The 16,708-nt window shown below is 45.2% G+C and overlaps 1 protein-coding gene across 5 annotated transcripts in view; it reads left to right on the forward strand.

Annotated features, from left to right (window-relative positions):
* LOC115094264 (zinc finger protein 436-like) overlaps positions 1–16,708 on the forward strand; it is an 88,618-nt gene that overhangs the window by 39,961 nt on the left and 31,949 nt on the right. For all 5 annotated transcript variants that reach the window (XM_029607136.1, XM_029607137.1, XM_029607134.1 and 2 more), the window contains one exon: positions 2,766–2,892. In XM_029607136.1, coding sequence (XP_029462996.1) covers positions 2,766–2,892 — 127 coding nt within the window. The remainder of the gene's footprint in view (positions 1–2,765; positions 2,893–16,708) is intronic.

A 16,708-nucleotide genomic window follows, 5' to 3' on the forward strand; every position in this document is an offset into this window, starting at 1 on the left:
AACTTAATGGCACCTGTTAGAATGTATTATAGTACGCTTACTCCAAACTTACTTATATGCCTACTTGTAAACCGTTGTGATGGTATATAACTTAGCGACGGTATAGAAAAGACTTTAAATAAATAAATAAATACATACATACATACATACATACATACATACATAAAAAATGCTAGCTGTGTCCCATTAAATCATATCTACCTGTATGTCCTTCAATTTTAAACTTAATAATAGTTTCCAAGATTTTTCCCGGCACTGAAGTCAGGCTCACCAGTCTATAGTTTCCGGAATCACCACTGGAGCTCTTTTTATATATCGGGGTTACATTGGACACCTTCCAGTCTTCAGGTACAATGGATGATTTTAATGATATGTTACAAATTCTTGTAATAGATCTGAAATTTCATTTTTTAGTTCCTTCAGAAACCTGGGATACATACCATCCGGTATGTACCCCAGGTGATTTGCTACTCTTCAGTTTGTCAATCAGGTGTACCACATCTGGTTCATAGTGATTTGGTTCATTTCATCTGACTCTTCACCCTTGAAAACTATCTCCGGAACAGGTATCTCCCCAACATCTTCATTAGTAAACACAGAAGCAAAGAATTAATTTAGTCTTTCTGCAAGAGCCTTATCTTCCCTAAGAGCCCCTTTAACCCCTCGTCATCTAACGGTCCAACCGACTCCCTCACAGGTTTCCTGCTTCAGATATATTTTAAAGTTTTTATTAGCATATTTTGCTTCTATGGCCAACTTCTTTTCAAATTCTCTCTTAGCCTGTCTTATCAATGTCATACATTTAACTTGCCAATGCTTATGCTTTTTCCTATTTTCTTAAGATGGATCCTTCTTCCAATTTTTGAAGGATTTCTTTTGGCTAAAATAGCCTCATTCACCTCACCTTTTAACCATGCCGGTAATCGTTTTGCCTTCCTTCCAACTTTCTTAATGCATGGAATACATCTGGACTGCAATTCTAAGATGGTATTTTTAAACTATGTCCATACCTGTTGTATACTCTTACGGGCGGATTTTAAAAGCCTTGCTCGCGTAAATCCGCCCGGATTTACGCAAGCAGGGCCTTGCACACCGGCGCGCCTATTTTCCATAGGCCGCCGGCGCGCGCAGTGCCCCGGGACGCGTGTAGGTCCCGGGGTTTTTGGAAGGGGGCGTGTCGGGGGCGGGACTCGATGACGCTACGTTTTGGGGGCGGGACCGGGGCGTGGCATCGGCCCGGGGGCGTGGTCCAGGCCTCCGAACCAGCCCCCGGGTCGGAGGATGGCGCGCCAGCAGTCTGCTGGCGCGCGTAGATTTACGTCTGCTTCTCGCAGGCGTAAATCTACGGACAAAGGTAAGGGGGGGGTTTAGATAGGGCCAGGGGGGTGGGTTAGGTAGGTGAGGGGAGGGCGAAAGAGAGTTCCCTCCGAGGCCGCTCCGATTTCGGAGCGGCCTCGGAGGGAACGGAGGCAGGCTGCGCGGCTCGGCGTGCGCCGGCTGCCCAAAATCGGCAGCCTTGCGCGCGCCGATCCAGGATTTTAGAGGATACGCGCGGCTATGCGCGTATCTTATAAAATCCAGCGTACTTTTGTTTGCGCCTGCTGCGCAAACAAAAGTACGCGATCGTGCTGTTTTTAAAAATCTACCCCTTAACCTTTGCAGCTGCACCTATTAGTTTTTTTCTATTTTTCTCATTTTATCAAAGTTTCCCTTTTGAAAATTTTGTGATACAGCCACAGATTTACTTATTGTCCCTCTTCCAGTCATTAATTCAAATTTGATCATGTTAGGATTACTATAGCCAAGGGGCCCCAGCACAGTTACCTCTCTCACCAAATCCTGTACTCCACCTAGAATTAAATATAAAATAGCTCCCTCTCTCATCAGTTCCTAAACCAATTTCTCTATAAAGCTGTCATTTATTCTGTTCAGGAACTTTATTTCACTCGTGTGTCCTGATGTTACATTTACTCAGTCAGTATTGGGGTAATTAAAATCTCCTATCATTACTGCACTACCAATTTGGTTAGGTTCCCTAATTTTTCTTAGCCTTTCATACACAACTTGATTAATAGTATCTCCTTGCCATGGATTAATTCCATTCTGAAGATTCATACTCAATCCAGAACAGTAGGGTCCACAACTCAACTTTTACTTTTCGTTCCCTCTGTGTGGTTAGCCCAGTTGTCTGTAACTCAGGAAAGGGCCTTTTCCATTGCAGGCCTTAACCTGTAGAACTTCCTACCATTGACCTCATGCAGCATTACAATTCTTAAGGATTTAAAAAAAACAAACTTAAAAACCCACTTCTTTAAGATGGTATTCAAAGGGATAATTAAGATCCCTTCCCATTTTCTTTCTTACTTCTGTAAGATGTCCTTCACGAGTCCAATATGCCCCTGCTATGCATGCTGATTTGCAGGCATTGTTTAAGTTTTATTTGTAATTTTCTTATATGGGGTTATTTATTTTATTATGCTGACTATTTGTTTTAGTATGTGTGGTTTTTTTGTAACCTACCCCAAGCTGTGGCGGGTGTGGGATATAAGTACTTTTAAATAAATCAATAAAAATACTGTGTACAGAAAAGCTAACGATTGCAGAATTTCTGGTCTTCTTCTAAGCTGACTCTATAACTAAGATTATTTATCACACAGCTATAGTTGTACCTGACTTATACAGAAACAGACTATTGTAATTGCATAATAACGTTGAAGGGAAAAGTGCAAATTGTTATGTGAAATCTCTTTTTTTTTTTCCCCCAGAAGCCAGTTACATTCCATGATGTTGCTGTCTATTTCTCTGAAGAGGAGTGGCACCTGTTAGGAAAACAACAGAAGGAGCTGTACAGGAATGTGATGAAGGAGAATTATGAAAATTTAACTTCACTGGGTAAAATCAAGCTGCATTTCCCTCTTTTAGCAGTGACTTTGTGATCTCTGGAATGGTCTTGTTTGTCAAAGCAAAAGCAACAAGCAGATGGCCCTTCCGTATAATCCAAATATAAAGAAAAAAAAAAGGAGCACAAAACAAAAAATGTTTTTTATATGGGTATTCAAAAACAGGCATTTTTAGAAAATTTTTGGAATGAACCCAGCATCAGAAAAAAATAGGTGTAACTGGTTCTACATCCACTGCCTGACGCCTCGACATGGGCCACAAGCAGTCTCCGTGATGAACAGCAACAATATCTTTCATTTGCCAAGTTCAAAACCGTCTCTGTAAAGGTGCTCCTATTTTTATTAAATCCCCAGCTTTCTGCGATGGGATGCACTTTTTCCTGTAAAGATAATTACTTAGTGATTTTTCACTAATATTTCCCAGGTGGTGGGGGGATGTGTTATTTAGGTTTTTAAATTGGATATTAACAGTCAGTTTTGGGGATTTAATAAAGATAGGAGCACCTTTAAAGAGATGGTTTTGAACTTGGCAAATGAGTGATATTGTTGGTGTTTATCATGGAGACAGCTTGTGGCCTTTGTCGAGGTGTGATGCAGTGGATGTAGAAGCAGTTATACATCTGTTTTTTGCTGATGCTGGGTTCATTCTAAAAATTTCTAAAAATACCTGTTTTTGAATACACACATAAAAAAACATTTTTTGTTTTGATGGTCTTGTTTGTTTCCGTGCAGGAGCATTGGCTGTGACTGAAACTGTCACGGCCTGTGCCATGGAGGCTCTGGAACTGGTCACAATAATAGTCAGGATCTTGATCTAGGAAGACATCAAAATAATGCCTATTAGCTTTCCATTGCAAAAATGGCATCTAAGAATATAAGATATTTGGTGAAAGCTTCATCAAGAGAATGTTATGTATCTCCTACCAATGTTCCCTCTAATTTTCTGTGGACTGTGCGCACAAAAGAAGTTCTTGTATGCAACATAGGGGCCGATGCAATACAGTGTGCTTAGCCTAGCACACTGTATAACCCACAGTTTGACACTGGTTGTAGAGGCGCTAACTAATCCCCTTATGCAATAAGGGGATTAGTGCCCCTACAACGTACGTCCAACGCGGAGTGAAACTAATAGCGCTCATCACATGCAAATGCATGTGAATGAGGCTATTGGCTATTCACTCCCTATGCAAAAAAGAAATGTGCATCTAGGACGCACATTTTAGCGAACAGAAATTAACGCCTGCCTGGAGCAGGCGTTAATTGCTGAGTGGTACTAAAACTATTTATTTATTTTATTTATTTAACAATTTTATATACCGACCTTCATAGTAGATTACCATATCGGATCGGTTTACAGTTTAACAGAGGGAAAAAACTAGAGTAACAAATTCACGTAAACGAAAGATAACCAAAGCAGGAATAAGTCAAAGTTACAATCAACAGGGGGCGGGAACTTGGAAGCTTGCAACAAGCTGGAAAGAAGAAAAGGCCAGTAAAGTAATTTTACCGTAGAGTACAAGTTACAAACTTAAGAACGGTGCTTTAATCTGAAGTCTAACTAGTACAGAAAAGCAGAAAAAACTGCTTTTCTGTACTGCCTCCTACTTAATATCATTGGGATATTAAGTAGGAGGAACAACTCTTTAAAAATAATAATAATTAAAAAAAAAAAGTTAAAAAAAAGCGCTGGCAGGGGTTAGGAAAATGGACGCTGATAAATTCACTCTTTCCACTTATTGCCCATTGCTCCTTTTCACTAACATTTGTCAGAGAAAGGACCAATCCCCTTTCAGGACAGCCTTCTGAAAGGAGATTGGTCCTTTCACTGGCATGTGACAGTAAAGGGACCAATCTGCAATAAGTGAAGGAGTGAATAAATTAATATTAAGTGCCCGACACTTTAATATTGATTTATTAACTCCTGCTGCTGCCCCTAGACAGGTTCGGAGAATGTACGCTGATAAATTCAGCGTCGGTTTTCTTAACCGGCGGACAGCCACCGACAGCGGACCTCTCTCCCGCTCGCGCTGTCAAGGAGGCGCTAGGAGTGCGCAATTGCCCCAGTGCCTCCTAGACAGCGCGAGCCTAATTTAAATATTGCATCGCGCCCCCAGGAGAGGTGCCTGGGGGCGCGTTAGGAAAGCGGGCGCTGAATACACAGCGCCTGCTTTCAGCACAACTCTTTTGCATTGGCCCCATAATGTACAAATGTGTGCACAGTATTCTATTTTCCTCTTCCTGTGTGTGTTTGTTTTCATGAGCTGTGTGTGCGCGTACATGCACACAGCTTACGGGGAAACATTGGTTCAAATGGAAAAAAGTCAGGAACTGCAGAGTAATGGGCCTTTCACCCATAACTCTGCGCCCCTTTTGCTTTGTCATTCAGTAGAAATCCTGTTAAAGAAATAGTTGTATCTGAACTCCAATATAATATTTTTAAAAAAGAGTAAAGCTATTGTGATATTCAGTATTCACAAGATACCACAGTCACATGTGCCGTGCGTTGTATCTAGTCCCTAAACAGAAACATAGATTTTGATGGCAGATCATGATCATTAGACCCCTCTAGTCTGCATAGTTTCAATCCTGGTGCAGTGCCTCAGACTTCAGGTGATCTCTGGCATTCCCCTCATTTCTTCACAGCCAGGGATCTGCTGGGTTTTTTCCATGTGGTCTTGAAATCTGTTACTGGTTTTTGTCTCTACCACTTCCACTAGGTTGTCATTCTATCCATCCACACCCTTTTCTCATGTTGCTCCCGAGTCTACCCTTCTGGAGTCTCAAACTGCAACTTTTGTTCTAGAAAATTATTTCTTCTGAAAAAGGCTTGCTTCCTGTGCTTGATGTATAGCTTTCAGGTATATGAATGTCTTTTATCATATCCCCATTCCCTTCTAGGGTATACATCTTTAGGTCCTGAAGTCTCACCTCATTCACTTTTGGTGTAGAATCTGTACCTTTTTGGTAGCCTCTCTCTGAATTACCTCGAGCCTGCCCATAACCTTTACAGAAGTACGGACTCCAGAACTGGACAGAATATTCTAGGTGATGTCTCACCAATGACCTGTGCAGGGACATTATTGCCTTCCTTGTTTTTGACTGGTAATGGCCTTCCCTCTGCAACCTAGCAACCCTCTGGCTTTGGTCACCACTTTTATCACATTGTTTTGCCACCTTGAGATCATCAGACACTATCAACCCAGGGTCTCTTTCCTGGTCGATGCACATCAGCTTCTCACCGAAATGCTGCAATTTCTGCATCCCAAATGCATGACTCTGCACTTTTTTTTTTTCATTGAATCTTTACTGCCAAGCATTTGACCACTCCTCAGTTTTCTTAATTGTTTCTCATTTTATCTGCTCTCTGTTGCAGATCTTAGTCATCTATAAAAAGGCAAACTTTGCATTCTAACCTGTCCCCGCTGTCACTCGCAAAGATATTGCACACAGCCGGCCCTAGAACTAATCCCTAAGTCACTCCATTAATCCCCCTTCTTCCCGCAGAATGAATTCCATTTTCCGTCACCCTCTGTTGTCAGTTATTCAGTTAGCTTATAAAATTCAGTCCACTAAGCTGCTCGGTTTATTTATCAGTCTCCTATGTGAGACAATATCAATTGTACTTCAGACTCATCCACATTAAAAATTGTGGTGGTGAATTTTCAAATTGGTAATACAGTAGAGCACTTTTTTTAAAATCTGGAATGGTTAGAGCCAAGGCCATTCTGGGGAATGGATTTTTCAGGATAATGGGAATTCCTCCGTGTGTTCAAAGAAGCAGAACAACGAAGGCTGCGGAGAGAAAAACTGAGGACAAAACAGTAAAATAACAAAAGGCAACAAACTGCATGTGGCATGCCTAAACATCTCTGTGCCCCTTTTCTGCCAGGCCTACTGCTGCCACCTCTTCCAGAAACACAGGAAACAGGAGCAGGCCCAGCGCTACCCGGGCGTGCATAATACCGTGCATTTACGGTGGGAGAAGAGGCCGCAGGGCTGCCGGCAGCCGAAGATGGAGAGAGGCTGCAAGCCACCGTCGGAGAGGTCCATTCTGTGTGTGCGCACACACAGCTTCCACTCTCCCCTCCTCCCCCCAGTCAGGAAGGCCTGAGGGGCCGTGATGGACAGGGCCGGTGAAAGTCTGCCTTCCCTTCCAGCCTCGGGCTCCCAATAATGATGATGCTGCTGCTGCTGCGGGGGGAGAGGCCTGAGAGGTGTTTGAACACCTGGGATACTGAGGCTGGAATGGAAGGCAGGAAATCCTTGAGTGCGCACGCGACGGAGAAGCTCGTGCTGTCTGCTGCGTGCACACTCGAGGAGGAACGGAGCAGGAGCAAGAATGGGTACATGGGAAGGAGGGGAGGGGGAGAAGGACTGAGGGATTAAGTGGGAGTGTGGAGATTTGCAGATTGAAGGGATAGCAGGGACTCAGATTGGGTGGGGGAGGGGAATTGAGGAAAAGAGCAGATGGGAGGGAGAGAGAGTGGCCCCAGGTGGGAGAGAAACCTGGGTATGGGAGAACAGGTATTTGGATTGGGGGATTGAGTGGGAGAGCAGTAACGTAGGGAATGGAGAGAAGGGAAGAGCGAGGACTGGGTGATAAGATGGGGTGAGGATGGCTGTGGAGGAAAGAGCAAAGAATCTGGGAATGAGTTGGGGGGGGGGGGGGGGGGGCGGGGGCACATGGCTGAAATTTGCCTAGGGCACCTAATACCCTTGTACCGGCCCTGGTGATGGAGCTTACCCCACCACAGCCCGAAGATAATAGGAGGTCATGTGTGTGTGAGTGACTTGAGAGCAAATGTGTGACTGAGAGCCTGTGTGTTTGTGCATGTGTGTGTGTCTGTGTGAGAGGCTATGTGTGTGTATCTGTGTGAGAGCCTGTGTGCCTGCGAATGTGTCTTTGTGAGCGCCTGTGTGTATGTTTGTGTGCCTGTGTGAACCCATGTGTCACACATAGGCTGTCATAGGCACACACACACACACACACACACAATGTATCTGTGAGGGAGAGGGAGCCTGCGTATGTTAGAGAAAGGGAGTGTGAGAGAATGAATGTGTTATTGTGCATGTGTTGTTGGGCATCTCTACCTCCCCCAATCCATGACAATCTCGGGGTGCCTGGAAATCAAAAGATGACAGGTATGGAGAGCAGGAGATTATTTTTTTTTTAATCCTTATTAGTTTTAATTATTGGGTGTAATTTGATAATTCTACTCTTTTGAAATATTTAATTTTGGGGGGAATAGAACATTTTTAAATTATTGGGTTTTTTTATTCATCAGATATTTTGAAATATTTTATTGGTGTTTGGGAAATTGTGTATGTTCTATTAATTAACTGAAATATTTATTCTTTTTATGAATATGATTTTATTATTATGATTGTTTTCTATTTCTTTCTATTTAATGTTTTATGAAGAATGGTAATGTTTCCATTTTTCCATTGTTACTCTGCATATATAGGCTGGCTTGTTGAGGGTTCCAGTTCGGTTCTTCTCAGCACGTTTCTATTTATACTTTCTGATCTCTTTATTCTGTATTTGGTCAGGGTCTCTCTGTGTTCTGCATATGTGACCGAGGTGAGGTATTTTGCTGACATGTAATTTCTGTGAAGGGATCTACAGCAGCCTGGTTTCCTAATAAGAGTTTTATTGGTCTTCTAGGGCAAGGTGTAATATGTACAGTGTTGCCTTTTCATAGATAAGGTTGTTAGGGTTGTTTTGGCATGGGAGGTTTACCATATTGTAATGGTAATTCTGTTAGTTAATGGCTTTCTGAGTGCCAAGCTCACATCCAATACGCATTACAAAAAAGTCTTAATTCCATAGGAGGTCCAAGTGACTTTTTTGCAGACTTTCCTGGTTGGCACCACAGGCGTGCATGTAAATATAATATGCATGTTGTGTTATTCTTACCTCAGCAGACTACTTTTGAATGTTCTTTTTCATGTAAAATTTATTATAAATGCATAATTTAATTGTGTGTGTCCGTAAAGGATGCCGGGGGGGGGGGGGGGGGGGGGGGGGGGGGGTGGCGTGAGTGCAAGGCTGTAAGGTTTGCCTAGGGTACCTAATACCCTTCCCTATGTCAGTTTTTAAAAATATAGACTGCAGGACAGAGCTGGGCTTTATTTGATGGGCCTGGGACAGACAGGGAATGAATCAGGGGGGGTGGCAGCACAGTAATTCTTCTCACAGGGCGGCAAAAAAGCTAGCACCGGCCCTGAACAGGAGAGCAGCAATGTTGCTGATCTGTCATGGCTGCCTTGGCCTTGTGAGCAGGGCAGGAATGCAGACCCACCGAGTCCACCCACCACCGTCAGTGGGAGGGAGGCTCCCGTACTCCGGCTGGGGCAGCCTAAGCTTCCTCCCAGTGGTTTAGGAAGGGAGCAGCTGGAAGGCTTTTAAAAAAGTTCTCTGCGGCCGCTGGATTGGGGCTTTTGTTTTCTCCTTGCCCAGGAGAGAGGAATGCGGGGGAGGGGGGGTGCAGCCAGAGCAGGAAGTGAAGAAAAGGGTAGCGTCGTCGACAGAGACTGTCCGGCTAGGAAGGCAAGGCACACGCGGCACTGCCGGTCTCAGAAGAGAGACAAAGAGCGTTCCAGATGTGCCCGCTGCCCTGTAAGACGCGAGCTTCTGAGAAGCCTGCAGCCCTATAAGGTTTGGGGAGGGGAGTCTGTGCTGGCCATTTGTTTGTAGTAGGGAGTACTCAGGGGAAGAAGAAATATGCTGGTGGTTTGTCTACAGTGTTCTTTAAATGGGGGAGGGGGAGGGGGGTTGCATGCTGGTGAATTCTGTGCAGCTTATGGTAACCCTAAAGCAGGGAAATACTGAATATATGGGCGATTCCTTTGCACTTTCAAAAAGTACAAAAGTCTAAACTAAATAAAAGTCAGCCTTTCATTCATTTTCTGCTTGGACCAATAGAAAGAAAGTGCTGTGCAGGGTGATTCTGTTCTCCATGCAGGCTCCTGTGAGGAAATGTTTTCAGTGTTCCTGAGGCCATCCAGGATGCCTCCTTTCCCTATTGAGATTCAGATTTCCTAATGCGCGCCTTTCAGGAGCGCAGAACCAATATGCCCGGCTCTTCTTATTGGTTTGCGGGCATAAAGCCAGTGAATGGAAGGTTAACTTTTACGCTTGACACAATTTCTTGTATTTGCCTATTCCTTCCTTCTATCCTCTGCCAAGAAAGGGGGCGGGGGAATTTGGGTTCTTTCCTGCTTGGGACCCACGTTTTGTTCAAGGAGATTGATTACATGGCCCTTCGCACTGCTAGGGAACGATTTCCGGTGATACGAGTACATTTTCACAAATGGCATCTTTACTTGAAAAGATGCTAAACAGAAGTAGTTGTTATAGAAGGCCAAACGTTTACAGATTATATACAATCCAGCCCTTTCCCTTGCTCCATATACAATCTTATCCTGATCATTTAAAAGCATGCTTGTTGGACTCAGTGTGTTTCATTGTTGCCGACCTCAGTCCAGGTCGGCCTGCGGGAGAGTGGGTATACAAATGATTGGATTGCTAATATGGTCTCTGGGGGGGACGGGGTTGGGAAGGGGGAAGGGTGGCCCGGTATGAATGTAGTGTGAATGGGTTGGGTGGGGGGTATGTGGGTGGGTGGAAGGGGGAGGGGGTGAGGTGGTATATTTAGACTTAAGAAAAGGCCAGGGCGCATCTACTGGCCTGGACGGCTACTGTGCTTACGGTTTGCCTTGCTTCTTTGCTGTATTTCCCTCCTTGTGAGGGGTTGATTGTTACTACCTTATGGTTTTCCTTGGCTGGTTGGTTGTGTTTTGCCAATAAAAATTATTCTGACAAAAAAAAAAAGCATGTTCTGCTGCAGTTAGGGACCCAAGGTCAAAATCTCTCATATCCCACGCCATAATCTGTTTCTTGGGGTGGAAATGGCAATGGGCGGTGGGCTAGGGGTAGAGTTGGGGCAGGGGGGTGGTGTATACTGAAAATCTAATGATCAAAATTTGTTACCCCTTGGTAGGTCTGGGAAATGAAGCTGAGGCAAGGCGTGTGGTGTCTGTGGTGCACAAATTCTGGATAATAGATTTTTTTTTCCCAGATAATGAAGCTTCAGGTAAAAGGTGCTCTACTGTAGCAGCTTCTGTTACTTTTATCAAATAGTGTTAATCCTAGCAGAACGCTGCAAAAATGTGCAGCCCCTTCTCACTCTCCCCTCAACCCCCATCAGATAATGTCTGGTGTTGCTGTTTATTCACCCAGGTGACCCTGAAGGGATATCTGCTTTGACTCGACAAGATAGAGCAGCTGTTTGGCTCGAAGAAGTCCAAGCAATTGGCATTGAAGGACCAAGCAGCTGCACCAGTGGACACCAAGCCATCGACATTGGCAGGACCGTCTGTTCCCTCGTTGCCAGAGGAGTTGGAGGACTGGGCCGAGCATCAAGGGAAGCTAAAGAAGCATCGGCACTGGGTCCCCTTTGATGCACGGTGCCAGGCATAGGGATTCACCAGCTTTTGCCGCGATGCCCCTGAAGCGACCCCGAAGCGAGAAGTGCCAATCCTTCATCGGTGCTAGGGGTTGGCAATGGTCTCCACTGGTCCTGCTGCCAGTCACCGATCCACCTTGAGGGTCCGAAGAGTATCTGGCCACCCCTCCTTCCTCCCAGTCGGTGTTGGCATCAGCAAAGTTTGAAAAGGAGCTGGAGCGTCGAGTCCAGCTAGCGGTGGAACATGCGCTGCAGGGCTTCGGTCCTGTGGCACCAACAGCACCAGACCATCCATGTCACTCCCTTGGCACATTTACACATGCGCAGAGCCCAATGGACCCTGAGGTCACAGTGGCGCCATGCCAGTCAGAGCCTTCAGGATTGCATCTGAGTCACCTCGTCTCTCCGGGACTCATTGTCTTGGTGGCAGGTACTTCCAGATCTGGAATGGGGGATCTCTTTTTGAAATCCCCCTACCCAAATTGGCCTAAACACAGATGAATTCACCCTGGGATGGGGAGCTAATGTAGATGGGCTTAGCACCCAGAGTCTTTGATCCACTCAGGAACGCTCTTGTCAAATCAACTTCCTGGAGCTTTGGGCAATCAGGTACACGCTATGGGCTTTCAAAGATCAGCTGTCCAACAAAGTTGTCCTGATCCAAACAGACAACTGGGTAGGCATGTGGTATGTCAACAAGCAGGGAGGCATGGGATTGTACCTCCTGTGTCGGGAAGTGGTCCAGATCTGGTCATGGGCCCTGTCGCACGGAATCGTGCTCAGGGCCAGGTACCTGGCCGGGTTGGGGAATGTGGTAGTGGACAGGCTAATTCAAGCCTTCAGACCCCATGAGTAGACCCTGGACCAGGGGGTAGCAAATTGGATATTCCGCCTCTGGGGGAGCTCGGACGTAGATCTGTTCACGTCCCCTTGCAACAAGAAGGCCCCTCTGTCTACTCCCTGTACAGGATAGATGGCCAATCAGCCTTGGACGCCCTTGCCCGTAATTGGGGCAAGGGTCTTCTGTACACTTATCCTCTGATTCCCTTAGTGGTGAAGACTCTCTTGAAGCTTCACAAGGACAGGAGGACTATGATCCTTACAGGCCCCTCATTGGCCGAGACAGGTCTGGTTTCCACTCATACGGGAGTTGTCCATCTGGAGACCAATCAACGCAGGCTGTGGCATCCCAACCTCCAAGTCCTGTCGCTCACAGCCTAGATATTGAGAGGTTAGTCTTGCAGCCGCTTGATCTTTCAGAGGAAGTGTCTCAGGGCCTGGTGGCTTTTAGAAAGCCTTCCACTAGAAAGTCCTATAGACTGAAGTGGAGATGGTTTTCCGTGTGGTGTGAGCAGAAGACCCTAGATCTGTTTTCCTGCCCCACACAAAAACTGCTTGATTACCTTCTACACCTATCGGAAGCTGGCTTAAAGACCAACTCCATTAGAGTTCATCTCAGTGCAGTTGGCGCATACCATCAAGGTGTAGATGGTATGCCCATCTCTGTACAGTCCAAAGTTGTATGGTTCATGCGGGGCCTGTTTCAGTTGAGGCCTCCCACTGTGTCTTGGGACCTCAACATCCCAAGACATTAGCTCAGCTGATGAAAGCTCCTTTTGAGCCACTGCGCACCTGGAAGGTCATATTTTTGGTGGCGGTCACCTCAGCGTGCAGGGTCAGCGAGCTTCAGGCCTTAATGACTTATCCATCTTATACATGACAGGGTGATCTTGCATACACACCCTAAATTCCTACCTAAGGGGGAGCCGGACTTCCATCTTAACCAATCCATTGTCTTGCCAACATTCTTTCCCAAGCCCAATTCGCACCAAGGCGAACGAGCACTGCACAGTTTGGACTGCAAGCGAGCCTTAGTCTTCTACCTGGAGCAGATAGAAGCCCATAGACAGTCCATCCAACTTTTTATTTCTTTTGATAGGAATAGGTTAGGCGTTGCCGTTGCCACTAGACACTATCCAATTGGATAGCAGATTGCATCTTGTATTATGCAGACGGGACTGCATCTTGGGGAGCATGCCAAGACTCATTCTGTCAGAGCCAATGCAGCAGTTTCCTTGTGAAGAGATCTGAAAAGCTGCGACATGGAGTTCTCTCCACACAGTCACATCTCACTATTGTCTGGATAGGGATGGCCGACAGTAGGTTCAGCCAGTCTGTCTTTCGGAACCTGTTTGAGGTGTAGAACCCAACTCTCCCCACCTAGGACCCGTTATTTGAGAACAGGTTGTCTCCCCCCTCTGTTACCCAACAGCACTGTTGTTGTGGTGCTCATTGGCTCCTGGTTGGGTGTCTGTTGGTCCCTTTTTGCGTGGGAGCAGCCTGTAGCTAGGGATTCAAATATGTGTGAGGGCTACCATCCTTCTTGTCCTCGGAGAAAGCAGAGTTGCTTACCTGTAACAGGTGTTTTCCCGAGGGCAGCAGGATTTTAGTCCTTATGAAACCTGGTCACCACCCTGTAGAGTTGGGTTTCTCTTATTTTTTATTTTAATTATAATTCTATGTTACAAGTCTGGAGAGGGATCCCGTGTAGACAGGTAATATAGGGCATGCTGGTCATGCTCAGTGTGCCTGGTCAAAGTTCTAGAAACTTTGACATAAGTTTTTCTCATCGGGCTCCATCTGATGATGTCATCCATGTGTGAGGACTAACTTCCTGCTGTCCTCTGAGAACACCTGTTACAGGTAAGCAATTCTGCTTTCTCTGTCTCCATCAGATTGGGGGGACATGTGCTGGTCTGATGCAGCAGGATATTTTGCTGCCGTACTGGTAGAGTAAGTCCTGGTTCCACTCCCAGAGCAGCAGTGTTTGAGCTATCTCCCCTAGTAGAGTAGGTCTCTTCAGCTCCTAAGACAATAATTCCTTTTTCTTATTCTCCTAGTTGAGCTCCCCCAGATCAGGCTTCCAGGGTTGCGAGTCAATGTTTGGTAGAGCAGGGTCCAATTACTTATTTATCTATTTAAAATTATATGTCCGCTGCACACTCCTAAGATTGTGGCAATTTACAATAGGTTAACCATACTTAAAAATAGATGATGAATCTTAAACATACATAAAAATCACATAAAACATGCTTATAAAAAAGAAAAACATAAAAACAACTAACTCCAGGTCACAAGAATTCAGTAGGTGACTCCCAGGGTTCCCTTGGGACCCGGTTGTGCCGGAAGGCAGAAGTAGGGTCAGGAGAGAACCTCTTGGCCATGTCTCCCCTTCTCCCTGATACCCTCCCCTCTTGCTCCCTTGCTTCTGGCCTCTCTTCTCTTGGAGCAATGCAGCGTAAAGCTGCCATGTTGTAAACAAATAAAAACTGAAAGAGGTTTGGAAAGCAAAGGGAAGGCAGCCATTGTGACTAAGCAGCTGCAGTAGCCACGTAGCTTTGTGGGCTACAGGGGAAGCTTTCAGTCATCATGGCAAGCTTTGGGTGACGTCCGGCAGTGGCACTGACTACAGAGAGATCTGCAGATGCCATAGCAGGTTACAGTTTGTCTTCTGACTGGAGGGGGTCCCTTCGGGCCGTCCATTGGATCGGTCCGGCAGTATTTTACTGGCTGGGGTGGTGGTAGGGCAGTTATTTATTTATTTTTCTATACCGATGTTGGTATATACCTTCACACAGGTTTACAAAAACTCCTTAAAATAAAATAAAAATACATAAAGTTCATAAAAACAAAATTTAAAATACAAAAAGTTTCATACAAAAACACAATAGTTTAACCAAGCATACGGAGTAAAAGTTACAATCATATAAATAAATCAAAAAAATTATCTAACGAATTAAAGTAATCAAATTAAGACAATATTGAACTTAAAATACTACAATAATATAAAAGGTTCCTAACTGGCTTCAATTTGAAAAGCTTGAGCATACAACCAGGTTTTCAATGCTTTCTTAAAAATTTTTAAATTACTTTGGAGCCTTAATTCGGTAGGTAGTGAATTCCAAAGGCTTGGACCAGCCAGTGATACAGCCCTTTCTCTGACGGAAGTGAGTCTAGTCGTCGCATTTCGGAACGGGGAAGTCTGTGCGGGAGGCTGGTGCGTATGCACTGTAGCCAGTTCCTGCTGTCCTGTCCACCAGCGTAGCAGACCATGTGCTGGCAGGATCGACCATCATTCTGAGTTTTACATATGGTTCCTCTTTGGGCTCACTCTCAAATGAAAGCCCTAGACCTCTGCTGCTGACCCCTGAGGAAAAGGGGTCCCAAGTCAGTCTTTAGGTCTTGACGCCCTCCTCCCAAGGTCAGTTTTTGGAGGAACTGGTTTTAATTATGCACCAGACCTTCTGCTTTATGCAGAACCCTGGTAGGGAGGAGTCCTAGAAGCTCCTTGGCCTGGGTCTCTGTTCACGTGGGAGCTTAGCAACGCAGCACCCCAGTCTTATCTAGAGAAAGTTGGACCTGTCGGTGGATTCTGCATCCTGAATGCCCCACTGGGGTTTTCAGGACAGAGGAGCATACATTGCTTGTTTCCTGAGTGACTTTTTCATTTCAGATGTCAGACTCGGAGGTTGAACATGCAACCTCGAAGGGGTCAGAAAGCCGCGTAAGGCTTTTCCCTCCCATAAGGCAATTTGACGTTTGGTCTTGTCGCAATGGGACACTCTATTCAGGTATAGGTACCAGCTCTGTAGGTGCTTGAGCACCCCCAGTATTGAGTGAACTCTTCACTCTGTCTAAGAAAGTGTCATTTGTGTTAAGTTTAGCAGTGCCAATCATTTTGAAAGTTGGTTCCTGTGCTGTTGGGAGACTCAAAGGTGGGAAAACCATGGTTAGGCCACATCCTCTTCCAAGGATTTTCACTAGCTCAAACAGTGTGCATGCTATACTATGTGCCACAAGATGCCCGTGTAATAAACTATGGGGATTGTTATCATAAAGGTGTGAAGGCCGCAGGTGCTTTTTCTCCATGGACGTTTGCACTGGTTTCCTAAACACGTTTACACCTGCTAATGTATATAGGTATCTTTCTCAAGGAAATGTAAATGCATACTTTTTGAAATTTAAAACTACGCATGGAAATGTTAAGCCTGCCTAAACCCAGACCCCTAGATGGCTGCTTTTATATGTGGGTGAAAATATTTATTTATTTTATATACTGATATTTGATCTGAGATATCACATTGGTTTACATTCGGGTACTGTAGGTACTTCCCTATCCCCAGAGGGCTTACAATCTAAGTTTTGTACCTGAGGCAATAGAGGGTAAAGTGCCCAAGGTCACAAGAAGTGACAGTGGGACTCGAACCCTGGTCTTCTGGTTCGTAGCCCACTGCTCTAACCACTAGACTATTCCCCCTCCCTTTTTTGCCTATGTTTCAA

The sequence above is a fragment of the Rhinatrema bivittatum genome, chromosome 6, assembly GCF_901001135.1.
Source record: "Rhinatrema bivittatum chromosome 6, aRhiBiv1.1, whole genome shotgun sequence".
NCBI lineage: Eukaryota > Metazoa > Chordata > Amphibia > Gymnophiona > Rhinatrematidae > Rhinatrema > Rhinatrema bivittatum.